We start from the raw sequence: 14,484 nt of genomic DNA, 5'->3' as shown, positions 1-14,484 counted from the left end.
ACTGCTGGTGGGTATGTAAAATGGTACAGCCACTTTGGAAATCAATTTGATGCTTCCTTAAAAAGTTAGAAATGGAACCATCGTCGACCTAGCAATTCCACTCCTTGGAATATACCCTAAAGAAATACGAGCCTTCACAAGAATAGATATATGCACACCCATGTTCATTGCAGCACTGTTTACAATAGCAAAAAGTTGGAAGCAACCAAGGTGCCTATTAACTGATGAATGGATAAATTATGGTATATTCACACAATGGAATACTATGCAACAATTAAGAACGATGAATCTGTCAAACATCTCATTACATGGAGGAATCTGGAAGGCATTATCCTGAGTGAAATTAGTCAATTGCAAAAGGACAAATATTGTATGAGACCACTTTTATACTAACTCCAGATAAAGTTTAAACACAGAAGAAGATATGCTTTGATGGTTACGAGGGTGGGAAGGGAGGGAGAGGGATATTCTCTAAGTAGATAGTAGACAAAAATTTTTTTAGGTGAAGGAAAGGGCAACACATACGACAGGAACAGTCAATACAACTGGACTAAACCAAAAGCAAAGAAATTTCCTCAATACAACCAAAAGCTTCGAAGGCCAGAGTAGCAGGGGGACCATGGTTTCAGGGGACATCTAGGTCAATTGGCATAACAAAATGTATTAAGAAAACGGCCTGCATTCCACTTTGCTGAGAAGCGTCTGTGGTCTTAAACTCTAGCAAGGGGCCATCTAAGATGCATCAATTGGTCTCAACCCACCTGGAGCAAAGGAGAATGAAGACCACCAAAGATACAAGGTAAATATGAGCCCAAGAGACAGAAATGGCCACATAAGCCAGGGACTCCATTAGCCTGAGACCCAAAGAACTAGATGATGCCTGGCTACCACTGATCACTGCTCCGACAGGGAGCACAACAGAGAATCCCTGAAGGAGCAGGAGACCAGTGGGCTGCAGATCTTAAATTCTCATAAAAAGCCCAGGCTTGATGGTCAGATCGAGACTGGAGGGACCCTGACGGTCATGATCCCCGGACCCTTTGATAGCCCAAGATTAGAACTATTCCCGAAACCAACTCTCTGTACAGGGATTGGCCTGGACTATAAGATAGACAACGATACTGGTGAGGAGTGAACTTCATGGCTCAAGTAGACGCATGAAACTATGTGGGCGGCTCCCATCTGGAGGAGAGATGAGAAGGCAAAGGGGGACAGAAGCTGGCTGAGTGGACACGGGGAATACAGGGTGGAGAGGAGTGTGCTATCTCATTAGGGGGAGAGCAACTAGGAGTATATAGCAAGGTGTATACAAATTTTTGTATGAGAGACTGACTTGATTTGTAAACTCTCACTTAAAGCACAATTTTTTAAAAACCCCACCCATTTATGGTATTTCTGTTATAGCTGCACTAGATAATTAAGACAGTGGGTGTTGTATCAAACCAGCCCAGCCTTGCCCTAATGATAAATGTAATCTCTCCCCAGAGAAAACTTGATGATGAAAGAAAGCCTTCTGACAGGAGAAGCTGGTTTGGGAGGTTGGGTGTGCTGACAGTCCCACAGCACTCACCTTGCTGCCTCCTCAGACTCAGCCATGATGAGGAGAAGCTTCCAGGTAGCAGCAAGACTTGGCCACTGCAGAACCCTCCTCGGTGCCCCCTGCACCCTGCCCAGGCTCAACCCTGCCTCAGCTTTTGGATCCTCCACAGATGCCCTGGTGAGTGAGTTCCTAGGTCAGCCAGATGGGTGCTCCTTCTCCTGGGAGCCAAGGGCTTAAGGAATACCCCAAATCTCCTCTTCCCCATGCGTGGCCAGGTGGGTGGGCAGCGTGTTGGGGAGCTACTTGATTTGGCAAAGGGAAGCCTGGGCGGCCCAGATTCAAGACTAAACCCACCAGGACACTTTAGTTCTGGTCTGAGTTTTGTGTGGCCACCAATAAGTCACTTTCCCCCTCTGGGACTCTGGTTGCTGCAATTGAGTTGTCCCTAGACAGAGGCCTCCCAGGGGCAGAATTTGGATGAGTTTCCTCTCTGTGGTGTTGGCAAGTGACTCACTCACAGCCCACAGTTGTGGCTGGCACATGTGGAGTCGATGGCACAGAAGCCCCCCTTGTCCCCCAGGGGTATGCTGTCCCTGCTCCCAGTGGTGACACCACATGTCTGGGAAGGAAAAGAACATATTTAAAGGAGCGGTCCTGCCCAGGCAGGCCCACAGCTGTGGACAGAGCCAGAGTTACAACTCCCTCCCAAGGCGAGGGAGTTGTAACAGTAACCCTCACCTACTGTGGTCCACCCCCAAGGTAGACAGTCTCAGAATGGGCTCCTGCCTGATGGTCTGCTCTCACACTTGCAAGTTTGGCAGCCTTAGCCATAATTTTCTCAGTTTCCCCATCTGCGTAAACAAAAAAAAACAAGCCTGTTGCTGACGAGTCAATCCTGACTTCTGGCGCCCCTATAGGACAGAGAACTGCCCTGTAAGATTTCTCAGGCTGTAAATCTTTACAGAAGCAGACTGCCACACCTTTCTCCCACAAAGTGGCTGGTGGGTTCAAACTGCCAACTTTTCGGTTAGCAGCCAAGTGCTTAACCCCTGTGCCACCAGAACTCCTTCCTATGTGCATAGTGGAATTAATAAGGCAGTTCTCTGCCTCAAAGAGGTGCTACTACCACCGGTTGCCACTGGGTTAATTTCATATGTGTCAGGGTAGAACTGTGCTCCATGGGGTTTTCAATGGCTGATTGTTTGGAAGCAGATTGCCAGGTCTTTCTTCTGAGGTACCTTTGGGTGGACTCTAACCTCCAACTTTCTGGTTAGCACTGAATGCATTAACTGTTTGCACCAACCAGGGACTCTAACAGGTTTTTCAAACAGGACAATTGTAATCTTTAGCCCCAGTTCCTTCTCTTCCCTTCTTTTGCCCTCGAGGATCCCTGTGCCCAGTCACCCACAAGGGTTCCCAACCCTCTGCAAGGAAGATGGAAACTTTCCCTCAAGCTAACATTCTGGGGTCCCGAGAACCCAGAAACAGACTCTGCTTGGGGGTCCCCCCACCTCCCAGGAATCCGCCTAGTCCACCTGATTTTCTTGCCCAGGTCTCAAGATTCTGTAAGAAGAAGACAGACTTGAAGGACTATGCCCTCCCCAATGCTAGCTGGTGTCCAGACATGCTAAGCATGTATCAAGAATTTCTGGAGAAGACCAAGGCCAGCGGCTGGATCAAGATGCCCTCCTTCAAGTCCAACAGAGAACACATCCAGGGGCTCAAGCTTCCGTTGGGGTCGGCAGTCACCTCGGGTAAGGCCCAGCCTGAGAGTGCCCATCAACACACATATATGCCCCAGCCCACTGGTCAACAGGATGCTGCCTAGCCCCTCGCCCAGTAGGTTCCGCTCCTCCCTCCCCAGCAGAGCCACCCTGTGTTCAGACTCTGGAAGGAAAAACACAAGCTCCCTTCCAGTTCTCAGCCTGCAAATTCTACCCTCTGTCTAGCTCCACCCCACAGGCAGATGAGAGAGTGTTCTATTGGGTCTCCAGTTCCCCATCTCTCATCTCAGGAGAACACACCTTAGAGGACCCTGCCTTTGCTCCCAGGCATGTGTGTCCTCACAGGAAAACCAGCTCAGATCCTTGCTGTGCTGAAGCCTCACCAGTTTTTCTTCCTTTACTTTCAAACCTCATCCCAAGTCCTCCTCCCCAAGCCCATAAAAGCCTTTGGACCTCCTTGACCACTGCAGGCCTCTCACACCATCCAGGCTCCACTAGGCCCAGAGTGGCACTCTGGAAATACCCACTGGGCCACATTGATAGAGTTTCCACCTTTATCTTTCTTTGCGTGTGTCTGCAGGTAAAAATGGTGTGTGGAGGAAACCCTGGTGGCATAGTGGTTAAGTGCTATGGCTGCTAACCAAAGGGTCGGCAGTTCGAATCTGCCAGGTGCTCCTTGGAAACTCTGTGGGGCAGTTCTACCCCGTCCTATCGGGTCACGATGAGTTGGAATTGACTCGATGGCACTGGGTTTGGTGTCTTGCTTTTTTGGAGGCCATCTGACCTCCTCTAACTTCACAAAGCAAAAGGAGAATCACAATCAATAGCCAAGGCTGATTCCTCTGGCGCAGAGGTCAGACATACCTCCTCTCTTCAGCTTTTTTTACCAATTCCCACACCAACCATCCCTCCCATGACACTCGCTGCTTCTCTACTGGGTTTGATAATCCATTGCAATGGCCATGCAGAACTCACAATACTCACAATTAAGGGGTTTATTAGGGAAGTAACAGGTTATGATGCAGGTTCAGGAACACTCGGCATGCAGTTCTTCCATCAGGACAGCCTCTTCTTAGCTGAGCCCGCAGACACGCCTCTCTTGGCCCTCAGCCTCTGCCCTGCTCTGTCACTGTTACAGAACTTCTAGCTCTGCAGATGAGTACTCCGAGGCACCCCACTCTGCCAGTAAACCTCAGCCCAAAAGCACTCTGCTCTGGCTCTGTGGGTCAGCAAACCAACTCCACCGAGTATCTGGAGACACCCTACTCCACCAGCAAACCTCCTGCCCAAAGGCACTCAGCTTTCTCACTCACTGGGCCTGGAAGCCTGCTGTGCTATCTCCTGCCATAGTCTCCTGCTGTCTCCTGCCTCTGCTGCCGCCATTTCTCTGCCACTGCTTCACCTTTCACTGTCTTCGGTGTTACAGCTCTCATTCTCAGGCTCCTGCCTCTAAGAACTTCTCAGCACAGGGATCCCGAGTCTAAAGGATGAGCTCCACTCCTGATTCTTCTTTCTTGGTGGTGGTGAGATCCTCTCCTCCTACCTCCAGGATGGCTCATTTTAAGCCTAGCAGGATGGCAAACTGACCAATCACTTCTTTAGGATTCCATATAGTTCCATATATCTCCTTTGCACACTTCCACTCAATCTTTGTGTGTGAGTCACAAAGCCTATGGCTAGAAGGGCCATATTAAGTAATTAACTGCACTGCAGGCCATCCCCCGGATCTTCTAGCCATTGGCCCTTTCATATTTGAATGATTAACTTTCTACTCCCAATCATCTTACCAGTCCAAAACAGTCATTAACAATCAGACCTTCAGTAGGGCAAAGAGTCCTCAGGGTGAGGTTACTCAGATACCAGCCATTCAGGTCTGCTGCAGGTCAGGTTCTTCAAAAGTCATCTTGGCTTCACCCTTTCTGGCCTCTGGTAAAATTTAACTGAGAGAAGATTATTCCCTTGCTCTGAGCCTCTCTAGGTATGAGCATAGGGAAAAAAGTTTTTTTTAATTTTTATTGTTCTTTAAGTGAAAGTTTACAAACCAAGTCAGTCTCTAATGTAAAAACTTACATATACCTTGCTATATACTCCTAGTTGTTTACCCTATAATGAGACAGCACAGTCCTTCCCTCCACTCTCTATTTTCATATCCATTCGGCCAGCTTCTGCCCCCCTCTGCCCTCTCATCTCTTCTCCAGACGGGAGCTGCCCACATGGTCTCATGTGTCTACTTGACCAAGGAGCTCATTCTTCACCAGTATCATTTTCTATCCCATACTCCAGTCCAATCCCTGTCTGAAGAGTTGGCTTTGGGAATGGTTCCTCTCTTGAGCTAACAGAAGGTCTGGGGACCATGACCTTTGGGGTCCTTCTAGTCTCAGTCTGATCTTTTTACCAAGAATTTGGGGTCTGCATCCCACTGCTCTCCTGCTCCAACAGGGGCTCTCCATTGTGTTCCCTGTCAGGGCAGTCTTTAGTTGTAGCCGGGCACCATCTAGTTCTTCTGGTCTCAGGCTGATGTAGTCTCTGCTTTACGTGGCCCTTTCTGTCTCTTGGGCTCATAATTACCTTGTATCTTAGGTGTCCTTCATTCTCCTTTGCTCCAGGTGGGTTGAGACAAATGGACGCATCTTAGATGGCCTCTTCCTAGCGTTTAAGACCCCAGACGCCGTTCTGCAAAGTGGGATGCAGAATGTTTTCTTAACGGCTTTTATTATGACAATTGACTTAGATGTTCCCTGAAACCGTAGTCCCCAAACCCCTGCCCCTGTTATGCTCACCTTCAAAGCATTCATTTTATTCAGGAAACTTCTTTGCTTTCGGTTTACTCCACTTGTGTTGACCTCTCCTGTATTGTGTGTTGTCTTTCCCTTCACCTGAAATAGTTCTTATCTACTATCTAATTAGTGAAAACCCCTCTCCCTCCCCCACTCCCCTCTCTTGCAACCATCAAAGAATATTTTCTTCGCTGTTTAAACTCTTTCTCCAGTTCTTATACTAGTGGTCTTATACAATATTTGCCCTTTTGCAACTGACTAATTTCACTTGGCATAATGCCTTCCAGATTCCTCCACGTTATGAAATGTTTCACGGATTCATCATTGTTTTTTATTGATGCGTAGTATTCCATTGTGTGAATATACCATAATTTACTTATCCATTCATCCATTGATAGACACCTTGGTTGCTTCCATCTTTTTGCTATTGTAAACAGTGCTGCAATGAACATGGATGTGCATATATCTGTTCATGTAAAGGCTCTTATTTCTCTAGGATTTATTCCAAGGAGTGGGATTGCTCAATCGTAAGATAGTTCTATTTCTAGCTTTTTAAGGAAGCACCAAATCGATTTCCAAAGTGGTTGTACCATTTTACATTCCCACCAGCAGTGTATAAGTGTTCCAATCTCTCCAACATTTATTATTTTGTGGTTTTTGGATTAATGCCACCCTTATTGAGGTAAGGTGCTATCTCATTGTAGTCTTGATTTGCATTTCTCTGGTGGCTAATGATCGTGAGCATTTCCTCATTTATCTGTTAGCTACCTGAATGTCTTCTTTAGTGAAGTGCCTGTTCATATCCTTTGCCCATTTTTTAGTTGGGTTATTTGTCTTTTGTAGTTGAGTTTTTGCAGTATCATGTAGATTTTAGAGATCAGGTGCTGATCAGAAATGGCATAGCTAAAAACTTTTTCCCTGTCTGTAGGTAATCTTTTTACTCTTTTGGTGAAGTCTTTGGATGAGCATAAATGTTTGATTTTTAGGAGCTCCCAGTTACCTAGTTTCTCTTCTGCATTGTTAGTAACGTTTTGTGCATAGCGAAATTTTTAAGGGACTTTAGTTTTGGCCACTGTATCCCAGTCCTGCAGTGCCTCGCCTTCAATCCACTCTTTCACAGTTAGAGCTGCTACAGTTATAATTTTTACAATCGAAATTAACCCTGTTAACAATCAACATTCACAAATGAATCATATAGTCCTGTCAGCAGCTCCCCCCACCCTCTCTTTCCCAGACCCATCAGTTCAGTGGGGATCCTCCCTTGTCCCCCTCATTTAATGTAAGCACACTCACAAAAACATGTAAGCAAGCCACTGGGTGCACTCTAACCTCCCACCTTCCTGTTAGCGCTGTATGTGTTAACCATTTGCACCAACCAGGGATTCTAACAGGTTTTTCAAACAGGACAATTGTAATCATTAGCCCCAATTCCTTCCCTTCCTTTCTTTTGCCCTTAAGGATCCCTGTTCCCAGTCATCCATAAGGGTTCCCAACCCTCTGCAAGGAAGATGGGGCCTTTCGCTCAAGCTAACACTCTTGGTGGCCTTCTGAGCTTTACTTCCCCCCCATTTTAGATAGCCAATTTCTAAACTGCTTGTTCCTATCAAATCAGTACACTGAGGAGACAAGCATGTTCCTTTATCTGAAGAATCTTCTGTTCTGGTTGGAACTTTGAGCACCTGATTCCATGAGCAAAGTCTAGTCCAGAGCAAGCCATCAGATTTCAGCAATCTACACCAACTCACAGTGTCAAACATCTGTCTCTTCAGTCAGGTTCTGGTCAGCTTTTCACTAGCCATTCAAGCTGGATCACAGTGAGTTGGGTACCAGCCATAGGCTCAGGAGTTTACACTCACTTCCTGGCACTTCAGATCAGTCAATGCCTTCTCTCTTTCTCTTATCCCTAGCCCTTATGGACTAGGTCAATGGGCACCACCCATAAGCTCAGGAGTCTACACAACTCCCTGCACTTCTAACCAACGAGCCCTTTGCCTCTCTCTCATCCCTAGCCGCCATGGACTAGGTCAACTGCTGCCAATGGAACATGCCCAAGCTCAGCCTGTCTCTTCATTGTTGCGCTTTCTCCACTTCCACTCATTGAGTGGACCTAGGTTGTCACCTGAGGTGGTCATACCAGACTGTTTACTGGTTGGCTCCCTTTAACTTCTAATCCTGGAAGGGGGTTCTACTGATGGGAACTGACTTTTCCTGCCTCAATACACCCAAAGGCAAACTGTTTGCTTGCTCAAAATTCAAAAAACAAAACAGTCATTTTTTTTTTTTTCCTGCAGGTCCTTCCTTCAAATGCAAATCTTACAATCCCTCAGCAGTCCTGGGTAGGTCTGCATGGCTTTTCAAATGCAAAATTCCTGGTTGGGGCTTAACTTTTTTAACCTAAGGCTCTATACACAGGGCTACTGCATTCAAACTAACAGCCTGTGTTTCTTTTGGGCAAATTCTAGTTCCCCTTTTACCATATCCAATCAAGTATGGAAACCCTGGTGGCGTAGTGGTTAAGTGCTACGGCTGCTAACCAAAGAGTCAACAGTTCGAATCTGCCAGATGCTCCTTGGAAACTCTATGGAGCAATTCTACTCTGTCCTATAGGGTTGCCATGAGTCGGAATCGACTCGACGGCACTGGGGCTAGGTTAATCAAGTATTGGCTGAAGGTGGAGTTACATTCTCTCCATCATCTATAACACCCAATATTCATTTCTATCATACAGTTAGGCTTGCTTTACGACACTAGGTAGGAGGAATATTCAATATCCATAGTACATTCAAATAAGCACATAACCCTTTCTAAAAACATTCCAGTTTCATCTTCTCCAACCCTTGACTATCTTCCATTCATATGCATATGACCTCAGGCCTCTGGCTGGGTGGAACCAGTAGACCCTGGCCTTCTATCAATCATTTTGATTAATCAACCTGGCCCTTGCCCCAACCATTGCAGATGCTGCTTTTCTTCCCTCAGCTGTATAGCACAACATCTCTTACTGTACTTTCAGAGGTTACAGATAACAACAACCAGAATAACCACCCAAGAATCAAAAGTTTCATTTCCCAAGCGCATTCGTTCTTTCTCACTCTAAATCCCATGCTCCCATGAGTCTGGAGGCATTGCCACTATCCTGTTCCTGACGCCAGCTGTAAAAACAGCATGGTGGAGGCGTCTGAACTCCACCTCTTAGGATTCAGCCTTGGGATGTCGATCTTGATTCTCCTTCCCCCTTGTGAAATCAGAGGCAGACAGACGCCTCTGCCACACCATTTTACAGTGTGTGTGTATGTGTGTGTTAGTGTTTTCTTGTCTCTCTCACCAGTATATGTGGCCCTCCTGCCCAGTAATGGATGGAACAGTACCTGAGAGTTTACAGCAGATGCAGGCACCGGAAAAAAAAATTTTTTTTTTTAACAATTTGGTATTTCCAAAAAAGGATTGACATAGTTGTTGTAGTTGTCTTGGGGAAAAAATCAAAACTTTGGTGGGCTTTTCTACACAAATGGCCAGCCCTGCATCCTGACAAGGCCCTGCACCCCCCACACCCTCCCTTCTCCAGCTGATAAACTGACCATCTCTCCCTAGATGAAAATGACTGGCGCATCTTCACCAGGTGCATCCAAGTGGAAGGACAAGGATATGAGTATGTCATCTTTTTCCACCCGTCCCAGAAAAAGTCCGTCTGTCTTTTCCAACCAGGCCCCTACCTGGAAGGAGCCCCAGGGTAAGGTCACAGGCAGGGCCAAGTGGGCATCCTTGGTGGCCTTCTGAGCTTTGCTCAGCAGGGTGGGTGAGTACTCATCAAGCCTTGGAGTCTGCACCCCTCTCTAAGGATCCGGGCAGGGGGTGGGGCCACACTGGCTTCAGTCTCACAATGTTAGGCCTCAGTGGGACATCCCTGATCATCTGCACCAGTCCGCATTGTGCAAATAAGGGAAAGCCTCCTTATTGAGGTCTCAGAATCTTCCAGCAAGAAGGGTCCTTAGAGGCCACTTTGAAAATGATGTGGTACACTTGGGAGAGAGCAAGATCTGGACTCAAGAGCCCAGCTTCCAATCCTGCTCTGGCACTGCTGGCATTGGGACCCCAGGCAAGCTTAATCTCTGAACTTCAGTCTCTTTACCTGAAACCTGGGGCAATAATATCTACCTACCAGGGTGGCTGAGAGATGTGATATTATGGGCCTATGTATGTATACAAGCTCAAGAACTGTAAAGCACAATATAGACATCAAAGACCATCTATCCAAACCTCATATTTTACCTATGAGGAAACTGAGGCACACAGAGGTGAGGCAACTTGCCCAAGGTAGCACAGGCAGTCAAGGTCAGACCCAGGACACAGATCCAGTAGTTAGGACTCCAAGTCCATTGCTCCCTCCACTTTACTCTGCTGCCTCCACACTTGGAATAGACCTAGGAAGGAACCCAGAGTGGATATGGCACAACCACAAAAGAAATCAGGCTGGCCCTGGGCCTCTTGCCTAAGGGAACTGGACCACTGAGTCCAAGTCTGTGGTTGTCTGTCTTCCTCTCCATCCCTGTTCCTGCTCCAGACAATCCCCAGGGGCTGTGGCTGGTGCCTGAGTTCCTGCAAGGGGGAGGGAGAAGGAGGGAGCAGGAGCAGCGTTAGGATCCCAAGGCCTCAGAGGAGCTCAGTTGCAGTTAAACAGAATCCCTGGGTGGTGCAAACTAGCCAAAAGGTTGGTGATTCGAATCTACCCAGAAGTGCCTCAGGAGACAGGCCTGGTGATCTGCTTCTGGAAGGTCACAGCCGTGAAGACTCCAAAGCACACAGCTCTACTCTGCACACAAGAGAGTGCCATGAGTCAGAATCAACTCAACACCAACAAACAACAACAACAACAAAATAGATGTAAGCACCTCTGCTGGCCATGAATTCAGACTGCCTCAGCCATGCCAAAGGCATCCTCCACGGGACACTCTTCTCCAAACTAGAGCTGCAGACACCCCTACTCAGGCCACAGGTCCCCTCGTTTCTGAAGAGGCAAATTCCAAAGAGACAGAGATGGGGGTGAAGTGCGTCTGATTTATTTAGGGGTTTGTGGAGGTGGGCAGAAGAGGACCATCCAACATTGAGGCCAGGCCCAGTCAGTGGACTGAGTGGGGTCCAGAGAAGACAGCAGGATCCACCCAGCCCCTAGGCAATGTGGGGGTAATGTGACTGGCCGGCCAGGGGTCACCCTGCAGAATCCACAAACCTGCCAATGGCTCCCCTGCCTGGCTAATGAGGACAACGAGGGATAAGCAGGCCTGGGGTTTGCTCCTTTTTCCTTCTTTCAAGCAATTTGGGGGGTAGAGAGGGGGGCGTTCAAAGTACGCATGAGGCTTTGCAAACATGTCATCATTCACTCTGATGATGTAGGTATTATTTTTATTCACAATTCATAATGGAAAAATGAATGCTCAGAAAGGTTAGAGTCCTAGGCTGGTTTCTCTAGAGGAGCAAAACCAGTGACATGTATATATATATATATATATATATATATATATTTAGAGAGAGAAAGAGATTTATTTCAAATAAATGGCTCATGCAGTTGTAGGGGCTGGCAAGTCCCAAATCCATGGGTCAGGTGGAAGGCTGGAGGCTTCTGCTAACTGACGTGGTGACAAGGGCTGATGAACTCAAATTGACAGGTCAGACGGAGGGCTGCTGGCGCACAGGGTTGTGGGAACTGGCGAATCCCAAGATCAGCAGGTCAGGTTGGCAGGCTGCTGGCTCACACCCCAAGAGCTGGAGGTCACAGGATGACAAGTTGGGTGTAGGATCCAGAGAAAGCAAGCGAGCTTTGCCAGAATGTCCACATATGTCGGATGCAGGCCACAGCCCCAAGGAAACTTCCCTTACGTCAGATTGCAAAATGGAGGGTAATTACATAATACTGAGAACGATGGCCTAGCCATGTTGACGCATAACATTAACCACTGCACTTGGAAATTTGCTCAAGATCACAGAGGTAGCGTGAAGAGTCAAGCCAGGTTGGTTCGGTTCCATGGCCCCCTGCTCTTTCCACCAAAGAGAGGGAGAAGGCAAGGGTCCAGGGAGCCCATTGCAGCAGGCACAGGAGGGTGATTCGCAGTAGTGCAGCACGGATGTCTGCCCTGGTCCACGGAGAATCAGGATCTGGCTTTTGAAAATCAGAAAGGCAAATCTGTTTTGTGTTTTTTATATTCTAAAGTTGTGTGCCTTTCTATTTTCCCCAATTTACCTAACAAGGAGGAGGCCCTTGGTGATGCAGCTGGTTAACACACTCTGCTGCTAACTGAAAGCCACCAGCAGTGCCTCAGAAGAAAGGCCTGGCAATCTACCTCCAAAAGGTCACAGCCATTGAAAACCCTATGAAGCAGAGTTCTACTCTGATGCACATGGGGTCCCCATGAGTCAGAATCGACTCGATGGGAACTGGTACCTAACGATGAAGTAGCTTTGGCACGAGGGTCAGCTTATACAAGTGAGGATAAGAATTTTACACACCTTAAATAAAGCCAGTGTTTCCAGTATCCTGCAGAAGTGGGCTTTCGGCAGACAGCACTGCTCAGGTGTCCACCTTGCTGGCACTTTATAGGTTATAAGCTACATTTCACATTTACCTATCTTGAAAATGTGGGCCCAGCACTTGTCCTAGTGATTGATAAGCTGAGCGATGGCTCACAGCCATGCTTCGAAGACTCTGACAAAAAGTTCTGGGGGTTTCCGTTCCCTGTATGAGTGCAGCCGTCCAAATAATGGCAGTTGTTGCCAGCAGTGTTTTTAACTCTATCAGAAAAAAAGTGGGGTTTTTTCCTGATAAAATAAAATAATTGTCTCAGTGGTTGCTAACGCATGCTAAAGCAAAAAAGGAGAAAAGCTCGGCTGGTTTTAACTGGTTTGATCAGACAGGAGCTAGTTCTTTGTCTTTCCTGTTGGGCTGCCCTGAGGTTGAAGGTCTGTTTTTGGAGGAATCTGGAGAAAGAGTGAAGCCAGGGGTTGTTCCAGGATGGAGGGAGGGCTCAGGCTCTGCCCAGGGCCGAAGTCCAGCCTTCCTCCCCACCCCTCCTCCAGGTTTGCCCATGGAGGGTCCCTGGCAGCCATGATGGATGAGGCCTTCTCTAAAACTGCCTACCTGGCTGGAGAGGGGCTGTTGACACAAAGCCTCAACATCAGGTTCAAAAAGTGAGTACGGATCCTTGGGGTACTGGCCAAAGTCATAGCGTTTTCATCACTGAGGGGATGGCCACCCTCGGCAGCTGGGCACAGGGACCCTGCCTGCTTCCCTCCTTCCGCAGCCTACTCCCAAGCAATCCCTCTAGTTCTTGGCCAGAATGCAACTTTTGCCATAGCACCCTGGGAGCCAGCAGATGGGGCCTGAGCCCAGGGCCACTTACGAGACCTTGAGGCAGGGTAGGGTGAACACAAGGATGGGGATGGAGTATGGAGGGGTGGGGGCGGGGTCCTCATGAGGGATGGGCTAAGCTGGCTCCTCTCCCAGTCTGATCCCCGTGGGCTCGCTGGCTGTACTGAATATTGAAGTGGAAAAGATTGAGGACCGGAAGATTTACATCTCCTGTGTCACCCAGAGCAGAGACCAGCAAACAGTTTATGCTAAGTCCTCAGGTAAAGAGGTCCTCAGCCTCCGCCCCCATGCCCTGTCCTGCCGTGGCCCACTCCAGAACAAATGCAATGGAGGAAGAACGCTAAGGATCCAGTCCCAAGCTGGGGCCCAGCATTTTAGGGGTGGGATTGGGCACCAGCTGTGGACACAGGAAAAATGTGGAGGAACCCAACTTAGATTTTTTTCTACATATGGCTCACCCAGCCTGTACAGCAAGGGCAGGATCCTCATAATGGGTTACCGGGAACAAAATGCTCAGAGCACCCCATCAGCTGCTACCATCCCTGCCCTGGCTCCTGACACTCAGCTCACCTTACTCTTGCAGCTGTTTTCCTTCAGCTACAGCTGGAAGAGGAGTCATCCCAGTAACAGTCACCCTGCCTGCAAGAGAGCCTACCTCCGACCACCCTGGCTTCCTGGGACCCACCACAGACCAGGCGGGGTTCCCAGGAAGCAACTGGAGAGGTGAGGGAGGGCGTTTTCCTCTGAGTAAATAAAGTCTTACAGCCCCATTTTTCTGCCTAAGACCCTTCAGTAGTTGGAAATCCAAATCCTTCCAGGGCCTCCCACATACCAGCTTCCCCTTCAGCGCCAACGGAAGAGAGTAATGGAGCAGCTGCCCCGCGCCAGGTGCTGCAATGAAAGGATGCGCAACTGGGGGGTCAGGAGCAGTCCACACAGAGTGCTCCATCACACTCCTCCCATCCCCACCTATCATGGGTACAACGGAGGCACAGGAAGGGGAGAGGTCCACTTTATGAAAGATCAGGAAAGGCTTTATAGAGGAAGTTGTGCTCCAACTGACTCTGAAAAGTTAAGTGGTGT

At 48.2% G+C, this 14,484-nt stretch overlaps 1 protein-coding gene across 1 annotated transcript; it reads left to right on the top strand.

Annotated features, from left to right (window-relative positions):
- Positions 1-534: 534 nt before the first annotated feature.
- On the top strand, positions 535-14,163 carry THEM5 (thioesterase superfamily member 5). Its single transcript, XM_049880505.1, has 7 exons — positions 535-799; positions 1,486-1,717; positions 3,093-3,294; positions 9,633-9,771; positions 13,110-13,220; positions 13,537-13,661; positions 13,985-14,163. Exons 2-7 carry the CDS (start codon positions 1,595-1,597, stop codon positions 14,026-14,028), a joined length of 744 nt encoding a protein of 247 aa, XP_049736462.1. The 5' UTR covers positions 535-799; positions 1,486-1,594; the 3' UTR covers positions 14,029-14,163.
- Positions 14,164-14,484: the final 321 nt, after the last annotated feature.

This window comes from Elephas maximus, chromosome 3, assembly GCF_024166365.1.
Source record: "Elephas maximus indicus isolate mEleMax1 chromosome 3, mEleMax1 primary haplotype, whole genome shotgun sequence".
NCBI classification, from domain to species: Eukaryota; Metazoa; Chordata; class Mammalia; order Proboscidea; family Elephantidae; genus Elephas; species Elephas maximus.
The sequence above is the reverse complement of the archived record's forward strand: the minus strand, read 5'-3'. Positions and strand labels throughout refer to the sequence as shown.